At 49.2% G+C, this 20,650-nt stretch overlaps 1 protein-coding gene across 3 annotated transcripts in view; it reads right to left on the bottom strand.

The window, feature by feature from the left end:
- Positions 1-20,650, bottom strand: part of Tubgcp6 (tubulin gamma complex associated protein 6) — a 22,740-nt gene extending 2,090 nt beyond the window's left edge. For all 3 annotated transcript variants that reach the window (XM_041671882.1, XM_041671883.1, XM_041671884.1), the window contains exons 1-22: positions 19,598-20,650; positions 18,016-18,179; positions 12,466-12,676; positions 10,027-10,200; positions 8,889-9,010; positions 8,183-8,258; positions 7,920-8,029; positions 7,524-7,615; positions 7,292-7,431; positions 6,766-6,915; positions 5,907-5,988; positions 5,729-5,817; positions 5,536-5,651; positions 3,801-3,939; positions 3,484-3,555; positions 1,669-3,319; positions 1,414-1,469; positions 1,130-1,283; positions 867-1,035; positions 646-787; positions 259-453; positions 48-180 (exon numbers count right to left, since the gene is read on the bottom strand). In XM_041671882.1, coding sequence (XP_041527816.1) covers positions 48-180; positions 259-453; positions 646-787; positions 867-1,035; positions 1,130-1,283; positions 1,414-1,469; positions 1,669-3,319; positions 3,484-3,555; positions 3,801-3,939; positions 5,536-5,651; positions 5,729-5,817; positions 5,907-5,988; positions 6,766-6,915; positions 7,292-7,431; positions 7,524-7,615; positions 7,920-8,029; positions 8,183-8,258; positions 8,889-9,010; positions 10,027-10,200; positions 12,466-12,676; positions 18,016-18,179; positions 19,598-20,338 — 4,978 coding nt within the window. In that variant the 5' untranslated portion in view covers positions 20,339-20,650. The remainder of the gene's footprint in view (positions 1-47; positions 181-258; positions 454-645; positions 788-866; positions 1,036-1,129; positions 1,284-1,413; positions 1,470-1,668; positions 3,320-3,483; positions 3,556-3,800; positions 3,940-5,535; positions 5,652-5,728; positions 5,818-5,906; positions 5,989-6,765; positions 6,916-7,291; positions 7,432-7,523; positions 7,616-7,919; positions 8,030-8,182; positions 8,259-8,888; positions 9,011-10,026; positions 10,201-12,465; positions 12,677-18,015; positions 18,180-19,597) is intronic.

The raw sequence follows: 20,650 nt of genomic DNA, 5'->3' as shown, positions 1-20,650 counted from the left end.
GCGTCAGCCTGAAGCCACACATGGGATGAACTTAGGCCAGGCCCTACCTGTGCGCTTGAGGTGGAAGCAGATGTCTTTGAGTGTCCACATCATGAGCTTCAACTGCAACAGGAAGGAGAAGATACCACTGTACTTGTTCAGGCAGCTCTCGGTGATAACGATGTTGAGGGGCCAGTCAACCTGTTTAGGAACCCCCACTTAGCACCTGCAGCTGCAGGACAAGCCTCCCCTCCACACCCATGGCAGGACACTGCTGACCTTGTACCTGAGCTCCAGGCAGCTCAGCACATCAGGGGCATTAGGAGCAAACACCTCAGGCAGGTACTTGAGGGCAAGAGACAGGTTGGTAGCATGTGGGGTGTCCCCATGGAGGCTATACTGCAGTGCCTTGCTCAGGATGCTGTTAAGGACCAATGGGTTGAGCAGCTCCCCAGGTGTCTGTCCAGCCCCTAACTAAGGAAGTGAAGAGAAGATGTTTCAAGGAGTTCCAGGTTTATGTCCTTCCCTCCCTACTTGCCTAGCAACCCAAGTTCTGCCCAAGCAGCACTGTCACCATGTTGCTAGGAACTGGGTGGGCCTGAGGCCTGCAGCCACCCACATCCTACCTACAGCACCTCTATTGGCCAGCCTGATTCCAACTCCAACCTTCTCAAAGAGCAGGTCACTAAGAGACTGAGCAAACTCTCCATCTTCCATCAGCAGGAAATGCCGCAGCGCTTCAAAATGTGTCTCCAGGTGTAACTCCACAAAGAAATAGTCAACTGCAGCTTTGTTCACCAAGGTGACACTGGTGGGGGGAAGCTGGAAGTTAGGGTGGCAGGCAGGAAAGGGCAGGTAGTTGCAGTTGGGCAGGTAGCGGCACTCACTGGGCAGCCAGAGGTGCGGTAAGGGAGCGCTTCATAAGAACAGGCAAGGTCAGCAGCTCACTTAGCTGCACTGCGCTCTCATCTACTGCTGACTGAACCTGGGGATCCACAGGGAAAGCAAAGGCCTGGGGAAGCATGTGGTGTACCAGGTGTGCAACAGGAGGTTCTGCTGTGGGAAATAAAATAGACTTGCTGAAACTTAGGCATGCAGTGGCCTAGAGCACCTCCAGCCCCCACCTGCCCACTGTAGCTGATGCACTCACACATAGACTCATAGCTGTCTGGGTACTGCTCCAGGTGGTAGAGCTTTGTGAGGTCTGCCAAATAGGCTTGCTCCTTGCCCCAGCGTCTGGCCTCAGTCTCTGTGTCCGATAACTCCTCACTAGGGCCTGGGCTGCTTGGGACAGCTGTGTCTTCCTAAAAAGAGGTCAACCTCAAGAACTGCATCCCCACCCAGTATACTCTGCCCTGTCCCCCCACTTTGCCTGTGCTGAAAATGGGCATATAGGAACCACATGTGGTGACATTCCCTACATGGTCCCCTGACCTGTGAGCTTGGAGGCCATGGAGAGAGGTCTTCAGCATCCCTGTTCCTCCCTGGACCTGGAAAGATACAAAATGGGTAGGAGGGCCAACAGTCCCCAGTACCTGATGAGGGGACAATAAGGCTGGCCCAGAGAACCCCTCCAGAACCCCACAGCAGCAACTCAATCCTGGCTGACAAACAAGGATCTCAGAAGACAGCCTGACACTGCTTTCTACTGTGCCATGGTCCCACCCCACCATCAGTGCCCACTCTCACCTGTCTCCTCAGGGATACCATTTCTTAGCGTGCCAGCCTCAGCTACAACAGGGGGCTTGGTTGGGCTGCCTTCTTCTGTGCTGCCAGGGCTACAACAGGTGGTAGGCTTCATTTCTTTAGGTAGTTGTGGCCCACATTCCAGAACAGGGCTCTGTGCTTCCTCACAAAGGCCTGACTGGGACACACGGGCAGGAGAGCACTGATGGGGCTCGAGTAGGTCGGGCTCAGCTTCTGGCAAGGGCTCCTCCAGAATCAAGGGAGGCTGAGTACAGTCACGTGGCTGACGAGCCTCTTCTGACACATTCTCCCCAATCCTGATGCTTGCCTCTGACACATGACCATGGACATTCCAACGTGGCCGAGAAGGAGCCACATCTGATACGTTCTCTCCAACCTTAATGCTTGCCTCTGACACATGTCCATGGACGTTCCAACGTGGCCGAGAAGGAGCCACATCTGATACATTCTCTCCAACCTTAATGCTTGCCTCTGACACATGTCCATGGACGTTCCAACGTGGCCGAGAAGGAGCCACATCTGATACATTCTCTCCAACCTTAATGCTTGCCTCTGACACATGTCCGTGGACGTTCCAACGTGGCCGAGAAGGAGCCACATCTGATACATTCTCCCCAACCTTAATGCTTGCCTTTGACACATGTCCGTGGACGTTCCAACGTGGCCGAGAAGGAGTCACATCTGACACATTCTCCCCAACCCTGATGCTGGCATCTGACACATGTCCATGAATGTTCCATCGTGGCCGAGAAAGAATCACATCTGATACATTCTCCCCTACCTTGATGCTGGCATCTGATACATGTCCATGGATATTCCACCGTGGCCTACGAGGAGCCACTTCTGATACATTCTCCCCAGCTCCGATGCTGGCCTCCGACACATGTCCATGGATGTTCCACTGTGGCCGAGGAAGAGCCACGTCTGACATATAGTCCTCCTGCTTGATGCTGGCATCTGACACACATGTGGAAGTGCTCCTAAGTTGCTGGCAAGGAGACATTCCAGAAGCAAGGCTCTCTATGGGGACAGCACTCTCTGACATATGTTCAAGGAGCTGCCCCACAGGCTGGGAGTTCCCATCCTCAGGAGTGTCCTGCTTGAGTAGATGTGGGCAAGGCAAAGTCTCCTGCATGTCATGGACACATGAATCAAGTTTTGTGGGCATGTCCCCCAGTAGATGCTGCTTTTCACTGTCCAAACTATTTTGGACATCCTGGAAGGGTCCTGGTAAAGAGGAGGTGGCCAAAGTTGGCCTCAGGACAGTATTGAAATCATACTCTGACTGGGCAGGCTGGGGCCCAGCTGCTGTGAGTGCTGGCCCTGGAGTTATAGGGGGTAGGTCTGAGCTGATGGTCTGCAGTGCCACCTCTAAGAAGGGAGCACCAATGTTATCCATAGGCTGTTCAATCCCAGGACCCATAGGCAGAAAGTCTGTAATGTTGAGACCAGTAGAGAACAGCCCAGCTCCCTCTGCCTGTCCAGCCCCAGAGTTATCAGCTCCCTCTGCTGCAGATTTGTGGGTTGATGGTGTTGATGCACCGGGTAGACTTAGACAATCCCAACACTGTTCTGTGGACCCCAGATCACTGCTACGGCCTTCATCTGCATGCTCAGTACCCGGAGATGTGACCTGAAACACAGGACATATTGAATTCCTCCAGTCAGTTAACCCTGTCTCCCAGGTGAGCTCAGTGACCAACACCTACTTAGTGCTGAGGGACATAGGACAACCAGGCCAGAGCATCTAACTCAGAGTCCCAGCAGGGCTTCCAAGATCCTGCTAGAGCCTATTACCTGAGAGCACGTGCTTGGGAACACACTCGGCGGCTTCTGGGGCTGGTGAGCCTCCATGTCGCTCAGCATCTCCTGAAATTGAAGCCCACAGAAAAGACACAGTAGCTCTGTATAGTGACCAACAGAGCTGGCACACACCACAGCCTTCACACAGTACCCCTCACCCATCACAGATGCCACTGGCCCTGCTGCCCACTCACTGTCCAGGTTTGGCTGGAAGCCTGAGCCTCAGCAAGTACCATCTGTGCCCTTATACAACAGGATGGCGTGAGGACATAACTGTGTGCAAGAGCTGGCAGCTGACACCACTGCCATACCTGAATGCGCTTCTGGTCTTCGAGGAGAAAACGAAGCCGTGCGCTTTCCAGCCGATGCCTCTGGATTCTCCACAGAGCCTTCTGCTCCCGACGAGCTGCCTCTGCAGACAACTTGCTATAATGGTCAACCAGCGCCTGCCTGAAGTCACAGGCAGAGGACATGGTCACCACCACCACTCTGCACCAGCTGGTGGGCATGCTCAGGCTAAGATGGCTCTCCAGGTAGGCTCCCTCCCAAGACTTCTGTTCTCCATCTTCCCCACAACAGACTGGGCTCTCAGGGTGGCCTTGTTGCCCACCACACTGAAAGGCTCCAATGGACAGATGCCCCATGGGACTTGGCACTGCTGGTGGACAAATTGCCAGAAGAAAAATGTACATGGCCAGAGATAAGAGAATAAGCAGGTGGCTGAGGTCAGCCTGATGGAACCAGGCCATATTTCTTTACTGCACAGTAGACCTCTTCCATCTGCATGTTCAAATCCAAGAGAACTGGAGACTGGCAAAAAGAACAAAATCAATGAAAACCCGGGGATTCCAAGCCTCCTACTACTGGGCATTGAGGCACAATGCACCATCTCCAGTTTGGCTGGTACAAGTCAGGAACATGGTCTCTATGTCTGTTTTCCTCTTATGTGAACAGAGTATCTACGTGTGTGTGTGTGTGTGTGTGTGTGTGTGTGTGTGTGTGTGTGTGTGTATGCACATAGCACAAGCCAGAGGCAAACCCTTCATTTGCCTTGTAAACAGTATCTAAGCTGGAACAGCTGAGCTTAAGGGCACCAAAGAATATGTAGCCAGTCCCTTCTATAAACACCTTCCACTGAAACAATGAGCCAGTTTCCAGGACAGACTAATGACACAAAGAGGAAACAGACTCAAGAACTGTGCTAGATTAATGGCCCATTGCTCTGTTGGGCCAGAAACAGGTTTGGAAAAAAAAAAAAGGCCAGCATGGTGGCTAATGCCTTTAATCCAGCCTCAGCAAGCGGATCTCTGTGAATTCAAGGCCAGCATGGTCTACAAAGTGAATTTCAGGACAGTCAGGGCTGTTACACAGAGAAACCCTGTCCAAAAACAAACAGCCACAGGTGTAGTGGCATACACCTATAATCACAGCACTAGGAAGGCTGAAACAGAAGGACTAGAAATTTACAGCCAGCTGGGTACACAGCAAGATCCTGTAGACATGGTTCAAAGGTAGTGCTTACCTGGATGCACGAGGCCCAAAGTTGGCTCCACAGCACCACAAAATAAATAATATTAATGAACAATCAGGTCAGCAAATACATAATATGTGTACTGGGGCTGGACCCCAGAGCATAGCTCTAACCCCTTATCCCAGGAGAACATTCTGGTCCAGCAGACTTACTAGTCTTTCTGTTTTGATATAGGCACAGCAGGGCAGTGGTGGTGCACACCTTTAATCAGAGGCGGGCAGATCTCTGTGAGTTCGAGGCCAGCCTGGTCTACAGAGCTAGTTCCAGGACAGGCTCCAAAGCTACAGAAAAACCCTATCTCAAAAAAAAAAAGAAAAGAAAAGGAAGGAAAAGAGAAGAAAAAAGAAAAAAACAGCCAAATAAAAGAAATGTTGCTCAATGGTAGAGCACTTGCCTAGCAACATTGGGACCTTGGAATTGATACCTAACATCAAAGAAAACGAAGACAACGTAAAATAACCATCATTAATTTGTACTAAATCAGCACTGTGGAACCTGCTGCCACACAGCCCTACCTGGCCTTTCTCTCCAGCTCTTCTTCCAGGGCCTTTAGCCTCTTCTCCCGGTCACGGAGCTCACGAGCATAGCTGAAATCATCATCTAGCTCCTCTTGTCTAGCCGCCAGGCGTCGCTACACAACACAGACAGCCTCGTTTACTAAGTCAAAGATTCCAGGAGTCAGAACCACCCAGAACCCAGACCACCCACCTCCTGATCCTTTAGAAACTGTTCCTTCAGCCGCTGAAATTGCTCTCGCTTCCTGGTGTCGACAGCCATCTGTTCTGACATCTGTCGGTCTTGGAGAGAAGGTGAGAGGCATATGCAATTGTGAAGAGCCCAGCAGGAAACCCAGCAGAGTGGAGGAAAGGTCTGGAACTGCACTCACCACTCAGCTCAGTTAGGATCCTAGATGCTGCTTCCCGGGCATGGACAATTAATTCTTGTTTTGCAATTTCCATACGCAATTCCTAAAATACAATAAGCAAAACATCTTAATGCCCTTCCCTTCTCCTAGGACAGAGTGGAAAGAACACTATCCTAGTTCTCCAAAACAACCTGCTGCTGGCCACTGTTATGAGATGCCCTTCCCAACCTACACAGAATGTTAGCAGATGATGCCTCACCCAAGGCTGGGAAGACAGGGAGGCCTCCCCCTTGCAGCAGCGAATAGGAAGTGACTATGTACCCAGAGATAAGTGAAGGGCTCACGGGCAGTGCCGCTCCTGAGTCTGTCTTTGCCTGGTTTCTCCTGCTGCCATTGATTGGCACTGGCCAGTCACTAATGTCTTGTCCTAGAGTACACTGGAGAATTATGGTGCTGCTTCCAGGAACACACCCATTATTTGTAAAGACTACTGAAGTGGAGGAACTTTAGGCCTTGCTGCCTAGATTTTCCAAACATGGGTAAAACCTGGAATGCAGACAAGGTCACCCAGACTTAGAAACAAAAATAAAAAGGCCAAAGGCCCTGTTCTGAATACCTGTCACCAAGCACCCTGGGTGTCCCCACCTAAATATACTACCAGAACAGAGACACCAGAAAGAGCCACTCTGCCTTACATGCCCCATGCCCAGTACTTCTTCTTGCCCCTGAATCTGCCTGGCTGTCCCCTACTGCCCATTAGTACCAGGCAAGAAGTTGTTGAGACTGGCACTGGCCCACCACTGGGATGGGAGCTCCATAAGCCCAGAATCCCAGGAAGTGAAGGGAAGCGCAGAGAAAGCCAAACTCCCAAAGCCAGTACCTTTTCCTCCTTGCTGATAGAGCTGTGACGGGCAACACTCTCCATTCGCCCAACATAGACAGCACAGTCCTTCTCAATCTCCTTCAACTCCTCAAGAGAGAAAATCACTGAGATGCGAGGGACAGGGACATCAGACCAACAGAGGTAGTGCTGCCAAAGAGGAAGGGCTTCAGTGAGTACATGGCCAAGGCCGGGAACAAGAGTCCAGCACTGCTTCACAACTGGGTTTGCGGCAACGAATGTAGATAGCCATTTCCCTGAAAAATTCATTCCTAAATCTGGGGGCAGCTGAAAACCCTTGATGACTCCACAGAGCAAATACCCCAACAATGGAGACACCATGTATGGGGCCATCAGCATCAGCAGAAGTGGAATCAGAAGCTGAGGAGCACCGTGGGATCTCATCTCGCACACAGAGGACTGTGGCAGCCAACACACTAGCACCCACCAGTCAGACACAGTCCCTAGACAGATCTGACTGCCCGCCTGGACACAAGGCCCCCACCAACTAGCAGGACCCTCTCACCCGGGGACAACAGAGCTTCAGCAGGTTGATGGTCTTCCCACAGACGTACACATCATGGGCAATGTGTTTCAGGAACACAGGAACACAGTCCTCCACCTCTTTGGAAATGAGCACGTAGCCATGGGTCCAGTAAAACTTATCTGGGCAGAACATGGACGAACAGGATGATCTGCAGTTACAACAGCCCTGACCCCAGGCAGAGGGCACTGCCTAGCAGCCAGTGGCTACTTACCTCTGAAGCTGAGGTATTCATGGTTAACCTGGATCATGAACTCCCTATAAACATCTCTGAAGACTCCACTGTACACCCAATCATGGATGAACCTGTGGGATAATGGGACATGGCGGGGAGGGCGGAGCTAGTCAGGCGTGGGTGGCGGGTGGGTGTGACAAATAGGCAGGATCATCAGCTGAGTGTGGCCAGTCCAGAGTAAAATGGGACACTGTCAGTGATACTGCAGTTTTGGGCATGGTCTCCTGCCGAGTCCGCCCATTTATCCAGAGTACTTGCACACGGACCCCAACACTCAGTGGACCGACAACAGGAAACTCAAATACACACTTGGTCTGAGTGTAGCCTTCCCCCATGCACTGCAGGAGACAGGCCTGGCCAGTACAGGGCACCCACCGTGTGTAGGGCTCACAGCTGGTCTTCAGGAGAGACAGCAGCACAGGATAGTGCTCATTACTACAGTTATCCAGGGCCTCCTGGTAGAGGTAGGACAGGAGCTTCACGCCCTGCAAACAGTGAGAAGCAGGATGGTGTACACCACTGCAATGTACGGCACGCTGCCCGTCTAGGCAATATGGCAAGCAGACCACACTGGACAAGAAGGCACAACTCAAGGGAAGCATGCAAGCTCACACTCAGGAAAAGGAAGGATGACTCACGGTGGGGAACACAGCCCTGGGCTCTCCACTGGTCACCAGGGATACAGTGCCAACACCACAAAGCTCAGCCAAGTACCTAGACACAGAAACTGGATCAGACCAGATGACAGGAGCACAGGGTCCCAAGGACCAGATCAGATCAAGTAAGCTAAATATTATTCATTTCCCCTTAAGCAACTGGTCTACACAGGCTTTAAAAACTATTTGTACCCCCAACAACCAGATCGGAGCACCCTGTTGGACCCCTGCCCAGCACTGTTTCCTGTGCTATCCTCCCAAATGGCACTAACACATCCACACTGGGTGTCCCCACCTCATCCTTACCTTGACTCCCTAATTCCCTCTTATGATAGGTTCCCACCTTGTCTGACGAGGACAAGCACCAACCCCCTCATGAACACTCACCCTCTCTACCCCACTGTAGTCTGTGTTCCACATGACCCCACTCACAACAGGACCCTTCATAGCGTCCAGATCCCAGGCTCTACCTTCCCAACTCTTGCTGCCTAGAACATGTCCACCTCCCGTATTATCTGCCAGCAGACACATTCTAATGCACATAGTGACCAGCTGTGCACGGACTGCTGAGGCAGCCAAGGACTAATCTCCTGGCCCCCCTGCCAGGGAGCAGAGCTGGCTCTCCACTACCCTGAAAGCCCCACATCTGCTCCTGAGGGCCATGCTAGGCCACTGTGCTGAGGTTCACCTGAGCTGCCGGCCCAGTTTCTTGAAGAGAAAGCCAATGGTGAGGAGACTCAGGGTAGGCGGAGTGGAGAGCACACAGGCCCGGTAATACTGCAAGTACCTCCTAATGCCGCTGGTGAAGGCCTGTGGGCAAGGAGTAGAAGGAGGGCAGCTGGGACACGGAGGCAGTCATGCACTCAGGACTTGAAAGGACACCTCCAAGCTGGAAACAAGGCAGTGCTTTCAGGCCATAGCCTGGTGGCCCCATTTTCCAAGCAGTGGGCATTTATGGCTTAAGCCCGGCCAGGAGGAAGAACGTTACTAGAACATAGGTTAGGAATAGGCTCTGCCGCAGATACGGTTTTGCCCCTTCGCATCGCACTAAGATAGGGTCACCCTGGAACAAACCCTGTCCACCTACCTTGGCCTGTCTTGCCTACATGCCAGGAAAACGGGAACCACAGCCTCACCTCCAATGGGTTAGAATTAGTCCCTTTCAGACTAATTCTACAGCACCTGCAGCCTCTGGTCCTTGCTTAGGGATTCCATTCACTGTTCTGCCTGGAAGGCCTTTCCCATGCAGCTCCTAACACACCCCTGAAAACTAATGTGGGGTAGTTCCTTTGCCTGCTGACCTTACCCGTGTGGCCCAGCTCCTCCTAGGCTGCACCCTGCCCCCACCACTCCCTGATACCTGCCCATGTTTTCTGCAAAACATTCTGCTAACCTGCACACCTGTCCTCACCTGCCCTGGCTACCAGGATTCTCTAAGATTCTACCAGCATGCAAGTTGGTTGCAAGTCTCCCAAAAAACAGAAAATCTTGGGTGCCTCAAGAATCAGTCCGTTAGAACAGGAGCTCCACCTTGCCACACACCAAACAAAACACTGGGGCCTAATGTGGAACAGGTGGCTTATATCTGGCTCACACACCTCTCGTAGCACTTGGTCCTTGCCCTCAGTCCCTAAATGGTCACACCTGCCTCCCTCTATGCCCTTGCCCAAAAACAGCTGACACAGGGTTCCAATGAAATAACAGATGAAGTAAAACAATCTGAAGACACCCAGCTTCTTAAGAAGTTTGGATTGAGGGGTTCTCAACCCATAATTCTGAACTTTTAATTTTTTTGTGAAGGTAGCATGGTTCTCACAAAGGCATACCTGGAACACAAGGCCCCTGCTGCACATGGAGCCTACTACAGGTTGTAGAGAGAAATGGCTCAGGCGTGTGTAGTAGGTTCCATACTCCGCCACCTCTGAAAGGATGCTTCTGATGCTCTCAGGAGATGCACCTGACACATGGACACCCAGCTCCACTACAAAGGCTTGAGTTTGCTACAGGGCAGAAAGGAGTTACAGAAGTCAGACATCAGGACCCTATGTGATACCATTTCTTTCCACTCAGAGTTCCCCAAATCCAAGACACACAAACAGAAAGTTCTGAAAACAAAATGCAAGCCACGGAGCTGGAGAGATGGCGCAGGAGTTAAAGAACTTGTATGTACCGCTCTTGCAGAGGACCTGAGTTTGGTTCCCAGCACTCACGCTGGGTAGCTCATAAGGAAATGCAGCACTCTCTTCTGGTCTCCACAGGCACCTGTACTCACATGTACATACTGACACTGAAACACACAACCCAGGCATGGTGGTACATACATTAATCCCAGCATTTGAGAAGTGGAACCAGTTAGATCTCTGTGAACTTCAGGCCAGCATGGTCTACACAGTAAGTTCCAGGATACAGAGAAACATGGTTTCAACAACAACAACCAATTTCAACACCGTTGTAAGAAAGAATCTGGGCCAGTGATACGGCTTAGCAGTTGTACTGGCTAGTTTTTTTTTTTTTAAATATTTCTTTATTTATTATGTATACAATACTCTGTTTGTGTGTATGCCTGCAGGCCAGAAGAGGGCAGCAGACCCCATTACAGATGGTTGTGAGCCACCATGTGGTTGCTGGGAATTGAACTCAGGATCTTTGGAAGAGGAGGCAATGCTCTTAACCTCTGAGCCATCTCTCCAGCCCTCGTACTGGCTAGTTTTTATGTCAACTTGGCACAAGCTAAAGTCACTTTTGAAGAGGGAACCTAAACTGAGAAAATGTCCCCATCTCATTGGCCTATTGGCAAGCCTGTGGCGCATCTTCTTGATTGATGATTGATCGGGGGGGGGGGGGGGGGGGTCACTGAGGGCAGTGACACCCCTGGGCAGGTGGCCCAGGATGGTATAAGAAAGTAGGCTGAGGAGGCCATAAGAACAAGCTAGTGAGGCGGGGCAGTGGTGGCGCACGCCTTTAATCCCAGCACTTGGGAGGCAGAGGCAGGAGGATCTCTGTGAGTTCGAGACCAGCCTGGTCTACAAGAGCTAGTTCCAGGACAGGCTCCAAAAAAAAGAACAAGCTAGTGAGCAGCATCCTCCATGGCTTCTGCTTCCATTCCTACCTCCAGGTTCCTGCCCTGACTTCCCTCAATGATAGACTATGTTACCTGGAAACCAAATAAACTCTTTCTTCTCCAAGTTGCTTTTGGTTATGGTGTTTCATCACAGCAATAGGAAACCTAATTAAAACAGCAGGTAAGGTGCTTGCCACCAAGCCTGACCTACCCAAGTTTGATCACCAGTACTCATACGGTACAAGGAAAGATCCAACTCCTAAAAGCTGTCCTCTGGCCTCCACATGTACACATGACACATGTCCCTGCCCAAGGAAATAAATGTAATTAAAAAAGAAAAAAATCTGGGCTGGGATACAGCTCAGTGGTAGAGCACCTGCCTAGCATGTGCCAGGCCCTCGGTTCCATCCCTAGGAACACACACACACTTAAATAAAAATGATCGTATGTCAACAAATTAGATAGTCCAGATCAAATGCAAAATTGCTTAGAAACATATAAGTTTACAAAACTGACTCTAGAAAATAGAAATCTACCTACAAGAAGTTGAACAATGAGTCTGCAGACACAGCCTCCTAATAGGGCAGTAAATTCTGTGTCATATGTGTTTAGATAGGTCAAGAAAAAAATAATAGGGCTGGAGAGGCTCCTGTTAAGAGTTAAGAGCACTTAATGGTTTTACAGAGCTCCTGGATTAGGTTCCCAGCACCCATGGCAGCTCACAACCCCCCTTCCCCCATAACTCCAGTTCCAGGGCAATCCTTTTTTTGTTTTTGTTTTGTTTGTTTTTTGAGACAGGATTTCTCTGCGTAGCTTTGGAGCCTGTACTGGAACTAACCCTGTAGACCAGGCTGACTGCAAACTCACAGAGATCTGCCTGCCTCTGTCTCCCGAATGCTGAGATTAAAGGCGTGTGCCACCACACCTAACTGTAAGTCAATACTCTTAAAAATTCAAACAGAATGCCTGTTTTGTTTTACAGTATTGGGGATTGAACGCAGGGCCTCTCACATGTCAGGCAAGAATTCCAACACTGATTCATATAGCAGCCTAACCTGTGGCTATCTTTAGTCAGCCCACAGAGCTGGCCTTCCTGTCACTCACGGCACTGGACCTCACCCTACCCTGAACATGCTGAGCATGCCCGAGAGAGCACAGGCTATTTGATACAAGGTTGGCCCTGGTAGCCATGAGCCCGTCTCACCTGACACAGAGAAAATGTAGCAGAAACAACGCCCAGCAGAACATTCAGTGAGTCTTTCACCAGCTCGCTTTCCTCCACCAGCACAGGTTTGGGGGCCTGTAGTAGACCCCCACTGAGGGCCTGTAGCTCCCCATGGCAGAGCCTGCAGAATCTGTCAAAGGCATCCCTTCCTGCCTCGGTGAGGTAGGGTTCCTCTCGGTAACCAGGAGGGCTGTGAGGAAGACAGAAGAGAAGGGGATGAACAGATGGGGCAGCATGGAACTTAATGCCAGATGTGCTTTTTTCCCAGGCTACAATAGTTTCTCAGGCAAATGCCCTGAGGTCCCAAAAGCAGCATCCAGTCATGGATGAACAAGGACAGGCCATGACTCACATAGAGTATTGTTCTTGTGTGTTGTGTATGTATGGCATATGTATGTTTTATTATTTTATTTTGTGTGTGTATGGGTGTTTTGCTTTGCACTTACATCTGTTTACCACATGCATGTCTGGTACATACTGAGGCCAGAGGAGGGTGACAGATCCCCCAGAGACAGAATTACAGATGTTTGTGAACCACCATGTGGGTGCTAGCAATTTAATCCAGGTCCTCTACAAGAACAAATTCTCTTCACTGCTGAGCCAACTCTCCAGCCCCATTATTTTATTAATTTTATGTTATGGGTGTTTTGCTTACATGTCTGTATACCACATGCATGCAGTACCTGCAAAGGCCAGAAGAGGGTGCAGAGCCCCTGGAATTAAAGTTACAGACAGCCAGGCATGGTGACCCATGCCTTGAATCCCAGCACTCAGGAGGCAGAGGCAGGAAGAGCATGAGTTCCAGAACAACTATAGCTACACAGAGAAACCTTGTCTCAAAAAAGTAAGGAAAATTTAAATTAAAGAAAAGTTACAGACAGTTGTGGGTTGGTCCTAGGAATTGAACTCAGGTCTTCTGGAAGAACAGCTGCTGTCCTTAACTGCTGAGCCATGTCTCCAGCACGCACTTCCAAATTTTTAAAACATAAATAAAAATTAAGTGCAGCAATGTCAGGCATCGTGGTTCATGCCTGTAATTCCAGGATTTCGAAGACTGAAACAGGAAGATCAGGAGTTCAGGGCCAATTTCAGCTACATTGTACAGCCATTCTGCTGTAATATGAGCGGCTGGGCTGCATCCCCAGCACCCTGGCTGCCTGGCTAGCTTATGCCCCGAAATAACAACACACAAATTGTATTCTTTTAAACACTGCTTGGCCCATTATATCTAGCCTCTTCTCGGCTAACTCTTGCACCTGGACTAGCCCATTTCTAATAAGGTGTGTAGCATCCCAAGGTGTGCTTACCGGGAAGATTCTAGCCTACGTTCATCCTGGGTCGGAGCTTCATCGCGTGTGCCTCAGAGAGCAGAGCTATCACGTCTACCCGGGAGAGGGGAGCATGGTGTCTCTTGACCATGCCAATCTTGAGTATGTAAGACCCTACATTTTAAAAAGCTCTCGTGTAAAAACTTAATTAAGCCAGGTGGTGGTGGCGCACGCCTTTAATCCCAGCAGAGGCAGAGGCAGGCGGATTGCAGGCGGATCTCTGTGAGTTCGAGGTCAGCCTGGTCTACAAGAGCTAGTTCCAGGACCAGAACCAAAAGCTACGGAGAAACCCTGTCTCGAAAAATTTAAAAAAAAAAAAAACTTAATTAAAAACAAAATGTTTGGGGCTGGGGAGATGGCTCAGAGGTTAAGAGCACTGGCTGCTCTTCCAGAGGTCCTGAGTTCAATTCCCAGCAACCACATGGTGGCTCACAACCATCTGTAATAAGATTTGGTGCCCTCTTCCTGACTGTAGGCATCCAAGCAGCCAGAATACTTTATACATAATAAATAAATAAATCTTAAAAAAAAATGTTTGCTGTAAGATTATGTCCTTTAGGAATTTCAGAAACTACATCCATAAATTCTTACCAAGGTGACTGCAAAAAACAATTTACATGCTACTTTAAAATAAAAATATTAAGGGCACTGCTCAAGACACTAAGGTAGATAGATTTGAGTTCATATCTAGCTTAGGTTACATAAAAGGTCCTATCAAAGAGAAAGAAAAAGAGAGAGAAAGAGAGAGAGAGAACGCACATGCAAACAAGCAACACAAGCTAACTAGCTGGGCTCTGCAACTTGCATATACTGCATGCCCTCAGCATACTGAAACATTGTAGACCCTCTCAGTATTCTACAACACTATAGACCCTCAGCATCCTCAACACTATAGACCCTCAGCATCCTACAACACTGTAGACCCTCAGCATCCTCAACACTATAGACCCTCAGCATCCTCAACACTATAGACTCTCAGCATCCTACAACACTGTAGACCCTCAGCATCCTCAACACTATAGACCCTCAGCATCCTACAACACTGTAGACCCTCAGCATCCTCAACACTATAGACCCTCAGCATCCTACAACACTGTAGACCCTCAGCATCCTCAACACTATAGACCCTCAGCATCCTCAACACTGTAGACCCTCAGCATCCTCAACACTGTAGACCCTCAGCATCCTACAACACTATAGACCCTCAGCATCCTCAACACTATAGACCCTCAGCATCCTACAACACTATAGACCCTCAGCATCCTCAACACTGTAGACCCTCAGCATCCTACAACACTATAGACCCTCAGCATCCTACAACACTATAGACCCTCAGCATCCTCAACACTATAGACCCTCAGCATCCTCAACACTGTAGACCCTCAGCATCCTCAACACTATAGACCCTCAGCATCCTACAACACTATAGACCCTCAGCATCCTCAACACTGTAGACCCTCAGCATCCTCAACACTATAGACCCTCAGCATCCTCAACACTGTAGACCCTCAGCATCCTCAACACTATAGACCCTCAGCATCCTCAACACTATAGACCCTCAGCATCCTCAACACTATAGACCCTCAGCATCCTCAACACTATAGACCCTCAGCATCCTCAACACTGTAGACCCTCAGCATCCTACAACACTGTAGACCCTCAGCATCCTCAACACTATAGACCCTCAGCATCCTGCATACCCTTTTAGTACACTACATGTCTTTCACAGTGCACATTCTGCATGGGGTTTCTTGTTTGTTTTTCAAAAGATGTATTTTACTTTCAGTGTGTGTGTGTGTGTGAGAGAGAGAGAGAGAGAGAGAGAGAAAGAGAGAGAGAGAGAGAGAGAGAGTGTTCAAGGCCACCCTGAGCTATATAGTGAAACTTTGCCCCACATGAACAAACTGCCCATAAGAAACCTGTTTTTTAATTTATTTATTTATTTATTTATTAAAGATTTCTGTCTCCTCCCCGCCACCACCTCCCATTTCCCTCCCCCTCCCCCAATCAAGTCCCCCTCCCTCGTCAGCCCAAAGAGCAATCAGGGTTCCCTGCCCTGTGGGAAGTCCAAGGACCACCCACCCCCATCCAGGTCTAGTAAGGTGCCTAGGCTCCCATAAAGCCAGTACGTGCAGTAGGATCAAAAACCCATTGCCATTGTTCTTGAGTTCTCAGTAGTCCTCATTGTCCGCTATGTTCAGCGAGTCCGGTTTTATCCCAGGCTTTTTCAGACCCGGGCCAGCTGGCCTTGGTGAGTTCCCAATAGAACATCCCCATTGTCTCAGTGTGTGGGTGCACATGGGAAACCTTTTTTTTTTTAAATATTTATTTATTTATTTATTTATTATACAATATTCTGTCTGTCTGCCTGCAGCCAGAAGAGGGCATCAGATCTCATTTCAGATGATTGTGAGCCACCATGTGGTTGCTGGGAATTGAACTCAGAACCTTTGGAAGAGCAGGCAATGCTCTTAACCGCTGAGCCATCTCTCCAGCCCGGGAAACCTTTTTAAATAATGTTTTGGACCCAACAAAAGCTTTGTTTCATTATTTCCCACATCCACTAGTTTCTTGATTTCTTTTAAGATTTCTTTTTATTTTATATGCATGAGTGCTTGGTTGAATATATCTGTGTACCACATGCATGCCTCATACCCTCATAGGCCGGCAGAGGACATCAGATCCCCTTCTGACAATTGCTACAGACAGTTGTTAGCTGTTATGTGGGTGCTGGAAATCAAATCTGGGTCCATTGGAAGAACAGCCTGTACTCTTAGCCATTGAGCCATTTCTCCAGCCCCATTTCTTGATTTCTATATGAATAACCTCTGGGCATGCCGCATAACCCTGGAGCCTATAAATGATCAAATCAGTATTTCCATTCTCTCGCCTAGACACCGGTAGAGCTCTTCATCTTACGACCCTACGTTAAAGTTCCTTAGATGACAGGGACAGAGATGCAAATGTATAGTACCAGTTACTTGAGAGGCTGAGATAAGAAGAATCCTTGAGCTCAGGCATCTAAGGCTAGCCTGAGCAATACAGCAAGACCCTGTCTCGAACATCATGACTTTGGGGATATAGTCCTCCATGCAGGAAACACTGCCTGAGTGCTACTTTGTGCTGAGCTCTCTGGCTAATCCTGTGCTTCCGAGACCACCAAAAGGATAAAGTGTGTTCACAATGGATAACAAATGAGCTAAGTGACCATGTCTCCCAAACAACAACCCAGCTAACAGATGAAATAACAATAATGAATATTTACAAAGAAAGCAATGGGCTATAAGGTCAATTTCTCAACATGTAAGGGGTTGGTAGAATTGCTTTGTACAAACAAGACAGGACCAAAACCCTAGTGTGAAGTTACAGGACAGAGAAGCCACTAAAAGGCAAGACACTATCATCACCATAGCAGGGAGCTTGAGGGATCCAAAAGCGCAATTATGATCACACCTAGGAAAGTTCCTCACATAGGAGCAGTGCCCTACACACAGAGAGGCCTTATCACTCCCCCATGTGTTCCTCTCAGAGACCCCAAGGGAACCGGAGGCCACATCAGATGACACACGGCTCCTCCAGCCCTGACTCTTTACTTCAGGGCTCCCCTGCTGTTTTCCCAGACTGAGTAGCAAAAGGGGTGTGAACAGGGCTCCATGAACAAATGTCTGTGAAGTACATGTCCTCAATTCTCATTCTGAGTGTTTCCAAAGGGTACCAACTCAGACCAGGAAAGGAACGGAAGGAAAAAACCCATGGCCCCAGATATATACAGAATATGTGGCTCCAGATTAGCCAATGCTAGCCACCCAAGGAAAGGCTGTTATGGCTGATGCTTCTATCAGCAGAAGGCACCACACCCATGGCTTCTACTCATGTAATAAGTTTCTTGGAGCATCTCCCAGGCACTGACCACTTAGCCTGCTAGCTGCCCTAGGACATCTGTCTAGCAGTCCTGCTGGAAAGACAGACTGTAAGTATGGTCTGCAGAGTTAACTCCACTGAGGAGGGGTAGGGAGCTCTTTCCCCTCCTCTTCTCCCACCTCATAGGATTCAGACACCATTGTACACTAGCTTACCTGAAATGTCAGCCTCTTCATCTCAACACTGATGTTTCTACAGACAATTGCCTGGGGTTTCAAAGTAAGCTGTTGACATGGGACAAAGGCACAGTGCATTTAAAGGCAAAGAAAGGGTCACATACCATCCAATGCGCTCCCAGCACCTCCGCTTGCTGGCTTCATATGTGAGCACAGCTTCCCACAGGTCCAAATCCGGGGTCATGCTTGGTTCAGACTGGGAGTCAGGAGTTAAATTAGAAGCTGACTGGAACCCTTCATCTTCCCACTGATCCATCATCTGTGGGACCTAGAGAGCACAAGGAAAAGCAGTTCATTATCTATCTCTTTGTGTATGCATTCATTTAAATGTGACATAACATTCCGGAACTTTATCCTCATCCATTTGTTCCCTAGAGGGACACACCTAGCAAAATATTTTATATTTTCTCAAGTTTCTATGTACTACACAATGCACCCCTCCACAATGGCATCACAGAATTAAAATAATCCACGATTGACTGGAGAGTTGGCTCAGAGGTTAAGAGCACTGACTGCTCTTCCAGAGGTCCTGAGTTCAGTTCCCAGCACCCACATGGTGGCTCACAACCATCTGTAATGAGATCTGGCGCCCTCTTCTGGCCTGCAGGCATAATTGCAGACAGAGTACATAACAAATAAACAAATAAATATTTAAAAAATAATCCACTATCAATTTCTGTCAGGTGTGGTGGTGCATGCCTGTAATTCCTGCACTCCCGGGTCTGTAACCAGACTGGCTGCATGGAAAGATTTACCTAAAACAGAAGGTGTTAATTTCTTAAAAAATATTTATTTTATTTTTATTATGTATACAATATTCTGTCTGTGTGTATGTCTGCAGGCCAGAAGAGGGCACCAGACCTCATTACAGATGGTTGTGAGCCACTATGTGGTTGCTGGGAATTGAACTCAGGACCTTTGGAAGAGCAGGCAATGCTCTTAACCACTGAGCCATCTCTCCAGCCCAGAAGGTGTTAATTTTTAATTTCACATAATACATGGCCTCATTTTAGGGAAAAGAACAAAAAGTCATATGGAAGTCCCAGTACTCTGTAGGATGAGGCAAGAAGATCTCCATGAGTTTGAGGCCAGCCTGAGATACCCTGAAACCTGTCTTTACCCACCCCACCCCCTCAGCACTCAGGAGAAAAACAAAACTATACTAAACCTGGAAAAATGTATGTATACTGAGATTTTGCTGTAGCATCATTTAAACTTGGAAACAGCCTACGTATTTCATAATAAAAAAAAAATAACCGAGTAGGAACAGATTGTCCTTTAACAGAATTTACAAAGTAATAAAATACAAGAGACAATGGCAATTTACTCAATGACTGGCAGGAAAAATCCATGTTACAAGTGGGAAAGTATAACAAAAAGCATGCACACCAGGCATTTTTGAAATGTGGTTTCTGCAACTGAAGAACAGGATTTATTTCATTTTAATTAATTTAATTTAAATTGCCAGTAGTAGAGAAGAAAAGTGGCTTAACCTGAGGTAAAAGGTGAACAGTCGTGTGTAATTATTTTTGATGCAGTATCCCTGTGCAAGACCAGGCCAGTAAGTTCTCTCCAACACCTCTCCCTCATAACAATCCAGTCACCTGATGTTCTGGACACGAGCTTTCCAGCGTTACCATGGCACTGCCCAAACCTCTAGGGATACTGAGGGGAAAGAAACACTACCTTAATGGCCAGTCCAGAAAAGTCCGCGCTGTCCGGCACAGGGGGCAGATCCAACCTCACATCCATGTCATATGTGCGGCTGTGCACGAGGGCACCAAAGAGTGAGACCCGGGTGTCTCTCTCAAACCTGTCACCACAAGAGTCACCAATAGAGAAGCGCCCAACGGTGGGCAGGCCAGTACCTGGGGTAGCCTCCATCACCTGAAGGGCTTCCTGGAACATGTTATGACACAAATACTCCTCTCCAGAGATAAGTGACCTGACGTCCATTTCAAACACACTCAGGTCATAGCAATCGTAGCCGCTGTAGGGTACGTTTCGGCCTGCGTGCTTGTTGTTAAAGAAGAAATCCCGTTTTCTCCGCAGCACTTGAGGGGGGCCGCTCCCCGCCAACTGGACCAAGAGGTCCAGCACTGACTCCACCTCCACCAGAGGACAGCCAGGGGTTGCTTCCAACTTCTCCACAAGCTCTTCCAAACGGTCGGCCTCTGGCCCCAAGCCACCCACCCTCAAATCGAAGGACAGCATGAGGACCTTGTTCTTCACGGGGCGCTTCGCCGAGTCAGGCAGCCGCTGATGAGTCTCCTCTTGAAACAGATTGGCGAAAAGAGCATTGTAGGCTACCCTCTTCAGGCTGAGCTTTGCCCTCTTCCTGTCCACGGGGCGCTGACCCGGGTGAGCCTGGACGGCCGGTAAGAGAGCCTCGCAGAGGTCATCGAACAACTGGGTAATACTGGTCATAGCTCTTCAGCCACGGACCCCCGAGTGCTAAACTTTGCACGTGGGAGGCACTTCACGCTACCAAAAACCAGAGCGGCCGCCGGTGGGTCGTCGCTTCACACCTGCGAACCAGGCATCCGCGCCTCAGGTTTTGCAAAGCGAGAGACCACACGCCGCGTCCTCCCAGCCTTCAGCCGCCACCCGGCGCTCGTCGTCGGGTCTCACGGACCCTGACGAGTTTGCCGAGCGAATGCGCGCGTCCCATAGCCCGCCTGTAAGCCGAAGTCGGCTGAACTGGGACTCCCGCCGCTATGGCGCCATATCCACGCGACC

The sequence above is a fragment of the Microtus oregoni genome, unplaced genomic scaffold, assembly GCF_018167655.1.
Source record: "Microtus oregoni isolate MIOR12 unplaced genomic scaffold, Mior012 000022F_ref0000154, whole genome shotgun sequence".
In the NCBI taxonomy this organism is placed as follows: Eukaryota; Metazoa; Chordata; class Mammalia; order Rodentia; family Cricetidae; genus Microtus; species Microtus oregoni.
Note: the sequence above shows the minus strand (reverse complement) of the source record. Positions and strands in the feature narration are given on the sequence as shown.